This window comes from Corythoichthys intestinalis, chromosome 1 (assembly GCF_030265065.1).
Source record: "Corythoichthys intestinalis isolate RoL2023-P3 chromosome 1, ASM3026506v1, whole genome shotgun sequence".
NCBI lineage: Eukaryota > Metazoa > Chordata > Actinopteri > Syngnathiformes > Syngnathidae > Corythoichthys > Corythoichthys intestinalis.
The window spans coordinates 31,734,761-31,751,275 of NC_080395.1; the positions used below are offsets into that span (position 1 = coordinate 31,734,761).

The window sequence follows — 16,515 nt, forward strand, 5'->3', positions numbered from 1 at the left end:
TAATAGAATTTTATGGCTAAGCAACGTGTATGTACGTAAACAAGAATGGCCTAGCTTAAGTCTCACAAAAAACGCATGAAGGAAATGCCCTCATTATTCTTTTGTAATGAAAAATGTGTCCCGCCAGGACTTCATGAAGCACAACACTTCCCGGCAGAACGAGCACTGTCTGTCCAACTTCGACCTGACAGAGTACAGATCGGTGATCAGCGACCTGGCCATCCAAATCTACCAGCAACTCATCAAATGCATGGAGAACACCCTTCAGCCCATGATAGGTGCACTGGCTACGATTATTATCATTTGTTTGTTTTAGGGATGTCCCAATCACATATTTTTGGTTGTCCAAGTCACCGAATTTTGAGGATCTGCTGGTGTCGAGTTCATATCTAATACATTGAAAATGTATTAAGGAGGGTAAAAAAAAAGCACATCCAAATTTCTTTTCAATAAAAACTGTTCGTATTGGGTACACATTCCCATTACAGTATAACACATTAGTATGATAGCTTAGCTCATGTGCTAATCACTTATGCTAGCAGAGTACACAAGTTTGCTAGCCTACTTTTTCATGTTTTCCCTCCTTCTAAAAAACCTAACATCTTTATACAGTGGGGCAAATAAGTATTTACTCAACCACGATTTGTGCAAGTCCTCCTACTTGAAAAGATTAGAGAAGCCTGTTGTTGTCAACATGGGTAAACTTCAACCAGGAGAGAGAGAATGTGGAAAAAAACAGAAAATCACATTGTTTCATTTTTAAAGAATTTATTTCCAAATTAGAGTGGAAAATAAGTATTTGGTCACCTACAAACAAGCAAGATTTCTGGCTGTCAAAGAGGTCTAACGACGCTCCACTCGTTACCTGTATTAATGGCGCCTGTTTTAACTCATTATCAGTATAAAAGACACCTGTCCACAATCTCAGTCAGTCACACTCCAAACTCCACAATGGCCAAGACCAAAGAGCTGTCGAAGGACACCAGAGACAAAATTCTTGACCTGCACAAGGCTGGGAAGACTGAATCTACAATAGGTAAAACGCTTGGTGTAAAGAAATCAACTGTGGGAGCAATTATTAGAAAATGGAAGACATACAAGACCACTGATAATCTCCCTTGATCTGGGGCTCCATGCAAGATCTCACCCCGTTGCGTCAAATTGATAACAAGAACGGTGAGCAAAAATCCCAGGACCACACATGGGGACCTAGTGAATGACCTACAGAGAGCTGGGACCACAGTAACAAAGGCTACTATCAGTAACACAATGCGCCGCTAGCAACTCAAATCCTGCACTGGCAGACGTGTCCCCCTGCTGAAGAAAATACACGTCCAGGTCTGTCTGCGGTTCGCTGGAGAGCATTTGGATGATCCAGAAGAGGACTGGGAAAATGTGTTATGGTCAGATGAAACCAAAATAGAACTTTTTGGTAGAAACACAGGTTCTCGAGTTTGGAAGAGGAAGAATATTGAGTTGCAGCCGAAGAACACCATACCCACTGTGAAGCATGGGGGTGGAAACATCATGCTTTGGACCTGTTTTTCTGCAAAGGGACCAGGACGACTGGTCTGTGTAAAGGAAAGAATGAATGGGGCCATGTATCGAGAGATTCTGAGTGAAAATCTCCTTCCATCAGCAAGAGCATTGAAGATGAGACGTGGGTGGGTCTTTCAGCATGACAATGATCCCAAACACACAGCCAGGGCTGTTTTTTTTCCCACATTCTGTCTCTCATGGTTGAGGTTTACCCATGTTGACAATTACAGGCCTCTCTAATATTTTCAAGTGGAGAACTTGCACAATTAGTGGTTGACTAAATACTTATTTGCCCCACTGTAGATGTCAATGTCAGAGGTCATAAAACATTAAATCCTGGCTGGTATTACCATTTGTCATGTACATTTATCCACCATTTAAATTACTGTATAGGTCCTAACAACAAAAATATAAGCAGATTGAAAACTCCTTTCCTGGACTTAAAACACAACAGGACTTGACTTTACCATTTTAAATCTGGAAATGGCAGCCAATGAGTTAATACTTAGAGTAAAAAAGATTGGATATCGATTTTTTTATTCCAATCTTCTTAGAATGACGTGATTGGATCGGAGACATCCCTAGTTTGTTTCGTAATTAGTGTTTTTGTGGAATTGGTGTAATACGTGTATGTTTTTGTATCAGTCTCCGGAATGCTGGAGCACGAAACCATCCAGGGCGTGTCCAGCGTGAAGCCGACGGGCCTGCGCAAGCGGACGTCCAGCATCGCCGACGAAGGCACCTACACGCTGGACTCTATCCTGCGCCAGCTCAACGCTTTCCACTCCACCATGTGCCAGCACGGCACCGACCCCGAGCTCATCAAGCAGGTGGTCAAGCAGCAGTTCTATGTCATCGGAGCCGTCACCCTCAACAACCTGCTACTCCGGAAAGACATGTGCTCCTGGAGCAAAGGCATGCAAATCAGGTAGGAAGGCGACCTGCAATAATGACGAGAGTCGTAGATTCTCGGTGGAGGGGTTCTGTGTGAAATGAATGCGCTTATTATATTTTTTTAGGTACAACGTGAGCCAGCTGGAGGAGTGGCTGCGTGACAAAAGTCTGATGAACTGTGGGGCCAAAGAAACTCTGGAGCCTCTCATCCAGGCCGCTCAGCTGCTGCAGGTCAAGAAGAAGACTGACGAGGATGCTGAAGCCATTTGCTCCATGTGCCTGGCTCTCACCACAGCACAGGTACACAATGGGATTGTAATGAAAAAATGCTTCGGATTTTTTATGGCTTTAGATGCGAATATAAAAAGTGATTTAATTGGAGGGCAAACGGTAAATCGGTGTACTTCCGCCAGCTCTCTGATTGGTTGGCTTCGTGGCACATTTGTAACGTGTACGCAGGGTTAGAGAGATTGAGCGGGAGGGGGTAATTGAGTGGGTCAAACTAACATGCAAACACAATTATGAAGCACTTTTTTTTTTTATATAAGCTGTACTCAAAATCTATAATTTTTGTGCTCAAAATCTTATCATTACTCACTCAGAATAGCGGATTATCAATCAGCATAGATTACCTCTTACAGTCCGATCCAAAATACAATACGATCCGTGTGAATCCGATTTTCTAAGATGTTTAATCGTATTTTAATCGTATTGCCCTTTGAATTGGATTATAAATAGGATTTTTGGACCCATCTAAACGCACCCAATGGCACTGAAACATGATCATTGACTTCCAGCCCTCCTGTAATCTGCCAAATTATCATAATTCTAAAATATCAGTGAACTAAGTAAACACTGTGTTTCTCCTCTTAGATCGTGAAGGTCCTGAACCTCTACACTCCAGTCAACGAGTTTGAAGAGAGGGTGTCTGTCGCATTCATCCAAACTATACAGGTAATTAACTTTGTGGCCTAAAATGAGTTGCATTCAAAATCTGGCCTCAAAATAGAACTTTTCAATGCTGAACCAATAAAACAAATTATTTTTAAAAACAGCACTAACATTCCAATACATGGACCCAAAGTAATTTCTTATATGGAAAAATTAAGTAGTGACCAAATTTTCCTGACTGAAAGCTGCACCATAGACTTCACTATCAGTTGACGAGACAGCTCCTACAGGCATTTCGCCATAGCTTCCCGTCGGTGGCCAGGCCAAGCAGAGCGTCGTGGGCTGCTTTTACTGTGATAAACTCAAACACACATGCCAGATTTAGGTGGAAACGGAAACAGGACTAAAGATTTAGTGCATACAAGCAGGCAAGAGTTTCTCTAGAGTGATTTGGTCGAGGATTCAAGGTAATTATTATATAAAATGGCACCATGCATGCACTTTGAAACATTGTGAAAACAATGAAATGAATGGACAAGAATTAGCATAACTTTAGCTTGAAGTAGTTTCGTAAAATGAATGGCAATTGCCCGGTTTTTTGCTTTTAACCAAGAATCTAAACTGTACATTCATTTTTATAGAAATTCTGGAATTTACGCATTTATTTACAAGAGTTTTCACGTTCAAAAGTTACTTGTTTTGTGATGGCCGCCATGTTGGATTTTGCATCCATACACAAAAGTATAACTTTCTATTCAAATAATCAGGTAAAATTCAGCCAACTACCCGGTTTTTGGGCAAGAAACTAGACATTTCTGCGTCCAAACAAAAAAAATCTGCTTTTACGTGTTTTATTTTATGTACCATATCAATCTAAAAACTACGAGGGCCAGATTGCCAGCAAGACGTTTTGAGACAATAGTTACATCGGAATTCAACCTACATAAGTTGTGATCGTGAATAGAACATTGCAAAATTTGCTTTTGTTGAGTAAAATTACGATGATTCTGCATGCTTTCCTCAAATATTAAGTTTCTGACATGAAATCGAGTGATTTATTAGCTGTTGAAAACTTAAATTAAAATTTTAAAAAATGAAGTCGCTATTTCAGGCAAAATCCTATATGATATGTTTAAAATTGCCATTAATCCTGAAAATATTGGTGATTATCTCTGCATTTGGTGATTTTTGTGCATCTATCCTAAAATGTAATCATTTCATGGCCATTTTAAGTTTTGTTATACTTATGTAAAAAATAACTGCCGTAATTTTCAGACTATAAGGTGATACTTTTTTCCATCATTTTTATCATTTTCCATCCTGCGGCTTACAGTCCAGTGTGGCCTATTTGTTGATTTATTTGTGTTAATAGGTAACGCTTTATTTGACAGCAGCGTCATAAGACTGTCATAACACTGTCATAATTGTGACACAACACACTCGTGGGCATTACTGAATGCTCATGACAGATGTCATTAAGTGTCATCTGGTCAATTATGTCACTAACTCCATTTATGTCCGGTTTAGATCTTTTACATCCATTCAAAAGTGAGTTAATTTGCAGGATAACACGAAATGATATGTGTTATAAGCATTGATTAATGTTTATGACAGTGTCATGTCATAATTATGATTGTTTAATGACAGTCTTATGGCGCCACTGTCAAATAAATTGTTACCAAATACCATAACTAGCAATTAATGAAACTAACTGATGACACAATTAGCACAGAACATGAATTTTGATTGTTATTTACATCTGTAGCGCTGCAGTGCATGCTAGGGGGCATGTTGGACAACAACAGTGTTGACAGAAGGTGGCAGCAGAGGTTGACTGTCTCTCCCAAGGGAGCAGTGATGGCCAAATCAAGCAATGAAGCTTTGCAGCTAATTGTTTCAGAGCTTCATGGTGGTTCATTCGGTTTTATGACAGTCGTATGATGCCGCTGTCAAAAATCTCATACCAGTTTATATATTTTGGTGTAAATATCCCATAATACGGTGAAGACAGCTGCGGCTTATAGTCCAGTGCGGCCTATGTATGAACAAATGCCATTTTCGTGCCAAATTTTTGAGGTGGCAGTTTCTTGTCAGGTGCGCCTTTAAGTGCGAAAATTACAGTAATAGTGATTTTATTAGGGAACGACTTTTAATGTTTTGATGCCGCTGTTCATGGAGACACATACAGTGGGGCAAATAAGTATTTAGTCAACCACCAATTGTGCAAGTTCTCCTACTTGAAAAGATTAGAGAGGCTTGTAATTGTCAGCAAACTCCGCCTATGACTGGCGAAGTTTGTCTTTTGGGGCAGGGGGGGCACAAAATGTGAATGACCCCGAAACGCAGCGTCAGCAATAAAATTAATTTACAAGAATATTTATAATAATAAGATGACAATGAGCGTTTTTTGTTTCCCATCATTCTTGAGGGGAATTCTAAATTAGGGTGCTTAGGCAATACTTTTCGCCAAGATCGTCAACCATTGAAAATGGTACGCCCGCCGGTGTCGTGCCAATGTAGTTACCCCAGTTAAAAATTGTAGCCCCTGGGCGGAGCCATATGGAGGTAGATGTGTGTCTTTATTATTCAATCCAAAAAAAAGTTGCTTCAATCAAAAAAAGTCGCTTCAATCCAAATAAAATGTGTTTGAATGCAAAAATAAATTTGAAACTCAAAAAAATGCACGTAAAAGATATTTTTCTTTGATTTTTTTTTTTGTTTGTTTGTTTATTTGATTGGATTCAAGTTTCTGATTGAAGCAACTTTTTTGATTAAAGTAATGTTGATTTGTGTTTGGGCCACATTTTGGCTAGGACGTTTTTTTCTTTATTATTCAATCAAAAAATAAGTTGCTTCAAAAATATATATATTTTCAAAAAGAAAACCACTTCAATCAAAAAAAAGAAAAATTTCAATCATAGAAAACGTTTTTGAATGCCAAAAAATATTTGAGATTGAAAAATTTGCATTTGAACACTTCATTTTTCATTGATTGAAGCAATCCTTTTTGTGTTTGGGCCATATTATGGGTAAGACATTTGTGTCTAAATCATTCAATCCCAAATAAGATTGCTTCAATCAAAAAAAAAATATTTTCAATCAAAGAAAAAAATCATTTGAAAAATTAAATTGCCCTCCCCTAATTTTTATTTTTATTTTTTAATTATATGCAAAGCAACTGATCGTCTAAGGTGCTAGTCACGTGATCCGTTTGAAAAATAATTTTGACCCATTATGATTTTTTTTGTTTTTGTTCATTTCATTCATTTGTGTTGTAGTTTTATTGCTTTACAACGTTTTTTTTATATACTATATAGACCCTACTCACCGACGTCACAGAATGACGTGTCGCTGTATCCGACCGCCATATTGTCCGTCTCTGTTTAGCCCTATTCTCAATGGTTTCAATTAGTCGTTCAGTTTATAGAGCAGCCCCAGTGCTTTCAGACGCTGTAAACTCATTGGATGCGTTGCATAAAAGCCGTTATGTGGAAAAGCTTCAGTCTATCCATTCGCCAGATCCATATTTCATGCCTAAATCGATATTTTTCGACCCACTGTCTTCGCCCTCTCTGCCTGACGTCTGCTACCCTGATATCTATAACTATCTTTTCCACAGAAACTCGGCCCATTCTCACGAAACTTTGAAAAACATTAAGAGCAGCACTCTAAGCAACATTACCCTGTGCGATTTCTAAAATGGCGACAATCCAAAAAAAAAAAAAACTATTTCTTCAATAAAACACGCAACAACTGTGTCTGCCTCATTTGCAAAGAGACAGTCGCTGTTTTCAAAGAGTTCGATGTGACGCGATGATAACAAGACGCGCTGACATGTACGACAACATTACAAGGAAGCTACGAAGCGAGAAATTATAGCAACTTAAAGCTAGTTTAATTTCACAGCAGCAGTATTTCGCAAAAGCCCGAGTGTCGAAGGAAAACGCCACAAAGACGAGACTGTTGAAATTATGAATTAAAAATAATAATAAAGCAAATGTGACACACAGAAGGGCTTGCTAAAATTTGTTTAAATTAGGGCTGTCAAAATTATCGCGTTAACGCGCGGTAATTAATTTTAAAAATTAATTACGTTAAAATATTTGACGCAATTAACGCACATGTCCCGCTCAGACAGTGTTCTGCCTTTGTTAAGTTTTACAGCAAGGTTTTTTGCGCTGTCTAACAGCGAACTCTTGTGGTCACTTTGCGACATGGTTTATTGCTTTCTTGCCAGTTCACTATGGCTGCACGACGTCTCGGGCTGACGCGTACGTTGTAATGTTATGCTTATATGATCCTTGGACAAGATTTGTCTGTAAGTATGGTTGTTGTAAAGAATGTACATATTATGTTAGTAAGCGAAATGTTATATTTTTTGTATGAGACGCTTTTTGTTTATGTTTAGTGAACCTGTATAGCGTGCTAAGCTAACGTTGTTGCTAATGCAATGCTTGTGTACTTTTTTTTTTGTAGTTTCACTACGGTTTAAAGAGGACAATGGTTTGAGGCCATTTTATTAATAAATCAGATGAAAAAGGAAGAAGTCTGATTATTAAGGCGTCGTTCACTAGCTGTCTAGCTTTAGAAAAAGTAGACGCTTCGGAGTGGGGACAGCATAGACAGATTTAAATGACAGTAGAGTGAAATGCCCACTACAGTCCTTATGTACCGTATGTTAAATGTACAGTGCCTTGCAAAAGTATTCGGCCCCCTTGAATCTTGCAACCTTTCGCCACATTTCAGGCTTCAAACATAAAGATATGAAATTTAATTTTTTTTGTCAAGAATCAACAACAAGTGGGACACAATCGTGAAGTGGAACAACATTTATTGGATAATTTAAACTTTTTTAACAAATAAAAAACTGAAAAGTGGGGCGTGCAATATTATTCGGCCCCTTTACTTTCAGTGCAGCAAACTCACTCCAGAAGTTCAGTGAGGATCTCTGAATGATCCAATGTTGTCCTAAATGACCGATGATGATAAATAAAATCCAAATGTGTGTAATCAAGTCTCCGTATAAATGCACCTGCTCTGTGATAGTCTCAGGGTTCTGTTTAAAGTGCAGAGAGCAATATGAAAACCAAGGAACACACCAGGCAGGTCCGAGATACTGTTGTGGAGAAGTTTAAAGCCGGATTTGGATACAAAAAGATTTCCCAAGCTTTAAACATCTCAAGGAGCACTGTGCAAGCCATCATATTGAAATGGAAGGAGCATCAGACCACTGCAAATCTACCAAGACCCGGCCGTCCTTCCAAACTTTCTTCTCAAACAAGGAGAAAACTGATCAGAGATGCAGCCAAGAGGCCCATGATCACTCTGGATGAACTGCAGAGATCTACAGCTGAGGTGGGAGAGTCTGTCCATAGGACAACAATCAGTCGTACACTGCACAAATCTGGCCTTTATGGAAGAGTGGCAAGAAGAAAGCCATTTCTCAAAGATATCCATAAAAACTCTCGTTTAAAGTTTGCCACAAGCCAGCTGGGAGATACACCAAACATGTGGAAGAAGGTGCTCTGGTCAGATGAAACCAAAATTGAACTTTTTGGCCACAATGCAAAACGATATGTTTGGCGTAAAAGCAACACAGCTCATCACCCTGAACACACCATCCCCACTGTCAAACATGGTGGTGGCAGCATCATTGTTTGGGCCTGCTTTTCTTCAGCAGGGACAGGGAAGATGGTTAAAATTGACGGGAAGATGGATGCAGCCAAATACAGGAACATTCTGGAAGAAAACCTGTTGGTATCTGCACAAGACCTGAGACTGGGACGGAGATTTATCTTCCAACAGGACAATGATCCAAAACATAAAGCCAAATCTACAATGGAATGGTTCAAAAATAAACGTATCCAGGTGTTAGAATGGCCAAGTCAAAGTCCAGACCTGAATCCAATCGAGAATCTGTGGAAAGAGCTGAAGACTGCTGTTCACAAACACTCTCCATCCAACCTCACTGAGCTCGAGCTGTTTTGCAAGGAAGAATGGGCAAGAATGTCAGTCTCTCGATGTGCAAAACTGATAGAAACATACCCCAAGTGACTTGCAGCTGTAATTGGAGCAAAAGGTGGCGCTACAAAGTATTAACGCAAGGGGGCCGAATAATATTGCACGCCCCACTTTTCAGTTTTTTATTTGTTAAAAAAGTTACAATTATCCAATAAATTTTGTTCCACTTCACGATTGTGTCCCACTTGTTGTTGATTCTTGACAAAAAATTAAAATTTTATATCTTTATGTTTGAAGCCTGAAATGTGGCGAAAGGTTGCAAGGTTCAAGGGGGCCGAATACTTTTGCAAGGCACTGTATATATCCATCTTGTGTCTTATCTTTCCATTCCAACAAATTATTTTACAGAATATATATATAATTTACAGAAAAATATGGCATATTTTATAGATGGTTTGAATTGCGATTAATTGCGATTAATTACGATTAATTAATTTTTAAGCTGTAATTAACTCGATTAAAAATTTTAATCGTTTGACAGCCCTAGTTTAAATATATTGTTCTATGTAAATCAGCCAAGGTAGCCCCCCGCATTTTTACCACACCAAATCTGGCCCCCTTTGCAAAAGGTTTGGACACACCTGTTTAACTGATGATCCGTAGACAAGGCCAGCTTCTTTCACTTGGTACCAGCTAAATATTATTCAAAATGTAATGATGGTGGAAGAAATAAGCATCTTGAATTTGAAACTGTATGTTGTCGGCGATTAGCCTCGCTATGATCTTAATTGTGGTTGTCAGCCCAAAACCCTCTAAATATATATTAAATGCATCTTACCAGATATAAAATGACTACTACATAATCCGTGGTAATCGTTTGGAGCCCAGTTTTCTCGTCGAATTGCAGCAGTCCATCTCCGCTCCCCTCTCCGGGTCCCTCGGAATACGGTAGAACTTCAAGTCTCTCCGTCTATCTTCTCTGTTATTGCAACCAACCGCCACACACGCCTTCACCATTTTGATTATTAATGTTAACGAGCAGAAAAACACGCCATAATAGGAGGAATTTACGTAGCGGTAATGCGTCAAAACGACGAGTTGACGGACAATATGGCGCGGAGGCGTGGTTGTGACGTCATGTGAGTAGGGTCTAAAGGAAAGTCAATTTCATGCAATTACACTTTTCAGCCACCAGGAGGGGCCTGGCCCCCCTAGCCCCCCACTTGAAATCCGCTTATGCTGCCAGTATGTTTTTCTTGTTGTTTAGATGATAGCTGCCATTGAATACCCAATTTTAAGCTAATTTGTACCATTGCCATGTATTATAAGTTATAACAATACCCTTGTTTTTCCAGACACGTTTGCGGGACCGCTGCGAGACTCCACACCTTCTGATGGACACCAAAATTATCTACCCCGTCACCTTCCCATTCAACCCGTCTTCCCTCGGTTTGGAGACCATTCAGATCCCGAGCTCGCTCAACCTGGCCTTCCTCACCCGCGTCTAAGCCAGGAATGGGATATTCGCCATCTAATGTCTCTCAACACACATATACACACACATATCGTGAGCGTCACGAAGCACAAACGTGCATGCTCCACTTGCTGTTTTATTCACGTCTATTAGATCATTTCCCTGCATATTTTGCATTTGGAAGAATGAAATATAAAATACGCGAGTATGTTTCAATGCAATTGACGGCGATAGATGTCTAATACGCTTTGACCGGGAGGGGGTTTTGCGCCCATTGGACGTCTATTGCTGTCAATGGCAGCAAGCGAGTTAATAGTTGAACAGAGATCTGTTATTGGTCATCTTAGTCAGTCGAGCCAAGACGGCGGGCCTCACGTCGTCTCTGCCGTGTTATTTATGCACATTTAGATGAATATATATATAAATATGAACAATATACTGTGTGTATTTATTGCATTCTCCTGCCGCTTTGCCACAAGGCGTTTAGTTTAGTTCCGCGCTAGGACCGTCGAGTCACCATCCTGCTCACTGGAGTAAGTGTATGTAGCACAGGTTGCGACGCTATCGCTCTATTATTTATTATTAATCTGTATTTTTCTTATCATTGAGCAGCATTGTGAGGTTGTTTTTCAGTGCCTCAGCTTCACGTCATCTCTGCCTTTCGAAATGTACATCATTTTTATGACCAAAAACAGCTGAAGATGTCGGGCTTTTACGTTTTGTGTGTTTGGCAGGACCTACGTTGATCGATATGCTTTGAGGGGATTCTAGGCTGCAAAAAAGGCAGATATTTTTTTGTGATTTATGTTGTCTAAAAGGTACCATTGCCGTTCAGTGTTAACCTCCTCCTTTCACTTGAACCTTATTTAGTCGCGAGACATTACAGATGATATTTTTTTTTTTGCCCTTTTTGCAGCTTAACTCTTGTCTTTTTTTGCACTTTCCGAACAAGTAGTACAGTTCCAGTTTATGATTATCAGTCAGCCGATTAATAGTCTAGCTCCGCCCTCAGGGTACGATGGATCTGTTTTTTTCTTTCCCTTAGCACTTTTATCAGCTTTCTCTGCTAGGTGTTATGTAACGGCGTAATTTTCACGTATTCAAGCGAACAAAAACACTAACAGTGATTAAGAAATAATACTGTTGTCAAGCTTTGTAAAGGTATTAGAGGGCGCGAAAACCAGCCTGAATCCAAATGTAGTACTCAGTTGAGGGGAGAATGGAAGGGCTAGGTATTAGGGCCACACTGGGGGGAGTAAAATAACATGGGGAAAGTTGTGAAGACATGATGGAACAGAAGTGAAATTCAGAGAAAAAAATGCACAGAACATCAGGCAGCAGATTGTGTAGCTGAATGTAAGAAGAACATCCAAAAGTTAAAACAAAAAGTCATTAAAAATATATATTGCATGAATAAACAGTGTAAATGTTAGTGTTGCATCAATACAATTTTTTGGGCTCGGGATTTCGATTACAGCGGGGCTGATGCCGATACCGTACCGATATCATGTTTAAAAAAATATTATTTACATACAGTCATGGAAAAAAATTATTGGCAACCCTGGAATTTTTCCAGAAAATACAGCATTTCTCACAGAAATGAATGCAATTACAAATGTTTTCAGTATGTTTCTTGGATGTGCATTGGAAAAACACAAAAAAAGCTAAGGAAAAAAGCCAAGATCGATGCAATTTTAGACAAAACTCAAAAAATAGTTTGGACAAAATTGTTGGCACCCTTACCTCAATATTAGGTTGCATGTCCTTTGGAAGAAATAACAGAAAACAATCGCCTTCTATAACCATCAACAAGTTTTGTGCAGTTCTAAGATGGAATTTTGGACCACTCTTCTTTTGCAGACTGTACCAGGTCTCTCAGATTTGAATGGATGCCTTCTTGCAACAGCAGTTTTTAGATCTATTGATTGGTGTTCAATGAGATTTGGAGCCAGACTCATCGATGGCCACCTCAGAATTCTCCATTTCTTTGCCTCCAGCCATTTCTTGGTGCTATTTGAGGTATATTTTGGGTCATTGTCCTGTTGGAACACCCATAACGTCTGACGCGGACCCAGTTTTCTGACACTACACCTTACATTGCGGCACAAAACATTTTGATAGTCTCCGGACTCCCAGAATGAGGCTTACAAAGACAAGAACACAGTGCCTATAGTCTAACATGGTGGAGGTCCAATGATTTTTTTGGGGGTTGCTTTGCTGCCTCAGGCACTGGGTGCCTTGACAGTGTGCAAGGAGTAATAAAATCTGGAGACTATCAAGATGTTTTTGGGCTGCACTGTAGGATGTAGTGTCAGATAACTGGGTCTGCGTCAGAGGTCATGGGTGTTCCAACAGAACAATGACCTTAAAACATACTTCAAATAGCACCAGAAAAATGGTTGGAGACAAAGCGCTGGAGAATTCTGAGGTGGCCTTCGATGAGTCCGGATCAAAATCCCATTGAACTCCTAAGGAGAGATCTCAAAATTGCTGTTGCAAGAAGGCACCCTTCAAATCTGAGACCTGGAACAGTTCGCAAAAGAAGAGTGGTCCAAAATTCCATGTGAGACGTGCACGAAACTTGATCGTTATAGGAAGCGATTTTTTTTCTAATATTTTTTTCTAAAGGATGTGCAACCATATATTGAGTCAAAGGTGCCAACCCGTTTTTTTGCATTCCGTGTAAAATTGCGTACATTTTGGCTTTCCTCTTCAGCTTTTCTGGGTTTTTCCAATGCAAATCCAAAAAATAAGCACATTCATATTGAAAATATTTGTAACTGCGTTAATGGGTTGATGGCACTAGACGTCCAATCCATTTCAAGCGGGAGGGTGGCAGCGAATGAACGTTCGTTTATTCGCTGCCACCCTCCCACTTCAAATGGATTGGATGTCTACTAGTGATAAAGTAATTGGTGGAAGGGTGTAGCTTCTTTACCTCATTGGCTGGCATTGACAGTGCTAGATGTCCAATCTTGGTGGCCATTTTGGGTGGGGCAACTAGCGGTTTGCAAACTAGATCTTGAAACGTACATGTTGCACAGTATCGGCGCGTTAATTTTTAAGCACTAGACCGACGACATCGTTTTAGTGCCGTGTCAGTACCAAGACCAGTCGTAGTATTGGTGCAACACTCGTAAATGTCAAAATTCATGTAATATTGTGAGGGAAAAGGTTGTTTTTTTTTAGAAAAGTTACAATAATTTTTTTGCCTCCAGCTATGACAACTTTTTGCTTTTTTATTTTTCCATCTTTCTTTATCTTGAAGTCGTTGTACATTTTTTTTTATCGCAATATAAACTATTTTTTCTCATGATACTGCCACTTTCATAAATATTTCTATGTTTTAACTTTGTCCCCTAATTATCAGGACTAATTATAATAAATATTTCCGCATTCTCCTGTTTTTTTTTTTTTTTTTTTTGTACTTTGTGGCCCTAATACAACTATTAACAATTTAGAAAAGTAAATATGTGTGGTTATGGTCTGGACTGTTCACGTAAGTGTGAAAAGAATTGAAACTGGCAGTTTGTATAGGAGGAAGAAAACTATGTAAAATATTTCACCTCATGAATGTTGAGTATAAAGTCTTATTAAAATGATTTTAGCATCACATTAATAGTGGACAAAGCCTTATGTGTGACAAGATGGGCATGGTGGAATTGCTTTTCTCGTCAGTCAAGTACGTTTCTTTAAGCGTAAAACCCTATTTTTTGTGTATGTAGCTTTTTGGGTTTTTTTGTCCCGCACAGTCAAACGCACTTTTAAAAACACTGCAAAGGAAAACTGTACAAATAAGACCTTCACAGGTCACTCATCGCCATTTTACTCGCTGACAAAATGGAAAATGACGCCCACTCGCCCGTCCAAATGTCTCCTCTCTGACCCGTCTGGCGTACGTTTGATAAAACTGGACTATTTGTAGTTTCTGGTAGCTGTGATTTAGTGGATGTGTTCACTGTTAACAAACTTGGAATAAAATATCAAATCTGTAAAAGTACGACAACAAAAATGAATAAAAGAATTCAAGCACTGACATGCTGAGAATTTTTTTCTAAGTGGGTTGTAACATTTACACAAGTAGAAAGTTACAATGCAGCTGATGTGTGTTATTTGCTTACAATTAGTACTTAATTTGTCAATTATAAGGTGCTGCAACGCAAAGTACATATGACGGCGCAGTGATGACGAGACGGCCACAGGTCCCGGAATATACGCAGAAAATGGTGCTGAAAACAACACGCAAATGCCCACTTGCTACGCTATTGGACTTTACAGACCTCAATTTCAGATAATATATATGGTATAAATGTTATGACAACAATTTACAATTATTTAGGTTATACTCTGCACAGCATGGGTAATTGCCCACATAGCCATAGGTGGGACTTACAGTACACAGCAATTAGTTTCTCAAAAGGTCTTAACTTGAAAAACTTTTTTTTTTTTTTTTAAATCTGAGATTACAATAAATAACACAAAGCCAAAATTGTGCAGCCCAAACCCGAATTTCCCACAAGGGTGCTGGCCTGTTGCTCCGGCTGTTGGAGGTCCACCTGGCTGACTGCTGGCGCTGTAGCTGGCCTCCACTCTGGGTGGTGCTGAACCTGAACCTGACCAGCTGCTGCCACGGTAGCAGCCTCTTTCCCTGGCTTGGCTGGCAGTCCGTGAACCTGGCAAGCTGCTGCCATGCTAGCGTCCTGCTGCTCCCGGTCCTGCTCGTTAGCATGATAGCACCAGCTGCCCTCATTGCTGGTCGTTGCTTTTATGCATAGGGACGGTAGGGACATAACGCTACCAACTTTTCAGGACGCTCAAATTGTCCCCACCAACTTTAAAGCAACCTTATTAACAATACATGATGACTTCAATTATGGGAAGACAATCTAAATTACCCATATATGTTGTAAGGATAGAACTGACCATTATTATACCATTGTTAAGTGAATTAACTATGTTCTGACTTACATTTACCCCTTTTCTCTTGCTAAATGTGCAGTCCATTTTCCCCCCTCAAATGCACATTTGATTGGCTGATGACCAGTGTTGTTAATAACGGCGTTACAATATAACGGCGTTACTAACGGCGTTATATTTTTCAGTAGTGAGTAATCTAATTAATTACTTTTCTCATCTTGGCAATGCCGTTACCTTTTCTGAGGACGGAAAGGCGTGCGTTACAATGCGTTATTATATTGGTTGAATGACTCGAGAAAAGTCTGAGGGAGACTGACTCACTGAGACGACAGATGTGAGATGTGCTTTAATGCTTTTGCACAATAACAGTATTAACAATATTCACAATAACAGTATTTACAATAGTTAATGCAATTATGTGTGTTTAAAACTAGGTGTTATGATTATGTTTTCTCTATTCACTTATGCTTTAGTGTTTACACAATGAAAATAGTAAAGTTTCTGTTTTCAGTAAACGTCACCATAATGTTTAATTCTGGTTTCTGTTCTCAGTAAATGATACAATCTCGATAAAACAAAACTTACGCATGTGCAATGAATGCTCTCCAACTTCTTAACAAAAGGCTGCGCTCCTCAGGGGGAGGTCAGATAAGCTTGTTGTGAGTCACTCGCTCCGCATCAACCTTTCTCCTGACGGCCGTCAGCGTAAACACCTTATCTCTGTCTCCGTTCTGATTCTCTCTCCGCCCTCCCTCAGGTCCTTTATTACTTTCTTAGTACAATAGTAAGTTTAGACCCAACAACAGAGCAGAGCAGGAGTGGGGAGGAGACAAGAAAGT

At 39.6% G+C, this 16,515-nt stretch overlaps 1 protein-coding gene across 3 annotated transcripts in view; it reads left to right on the top strand.

Annotated features, from left to right (window-relative positions):
• Window positions 1–13,108, top strand: part of myo5aa (myosin VAa) — a 119,753-nt gene extending 106,645 nt beyond the window's left edge. For all 3 annotated transcript variants that reach the window (XM_057837957.1, XM_057837955.1, XM_057837956.1), the window contains 5 exons: window positions 128–278; window positions 2,185–2,467; window positions 2,559–2,733; window positions 3,307–3,387; window positions 10,641–13,108. In XM_057837957.1, coding sequence (XP_057693940.1) covers window positions 128–278; window positions 2,185–2,467; window positions 2,559–2,733; window positions 3,307–3,387; window positions 10,641–10,793 — 843 coding nt within the window. In that variant the 3' untranslated portion in view covers window positions 10,794–13,108. The remainder of the gene's footprint in view (window positions 1–127; window positions 279–2,184; window positions 2,468–2,558; window positions 2,734–3,306; window positions 3,388–10,640) is intronic.
• Window positions 13,109–16,515: the final 3,407 nt, after the last annotated feature.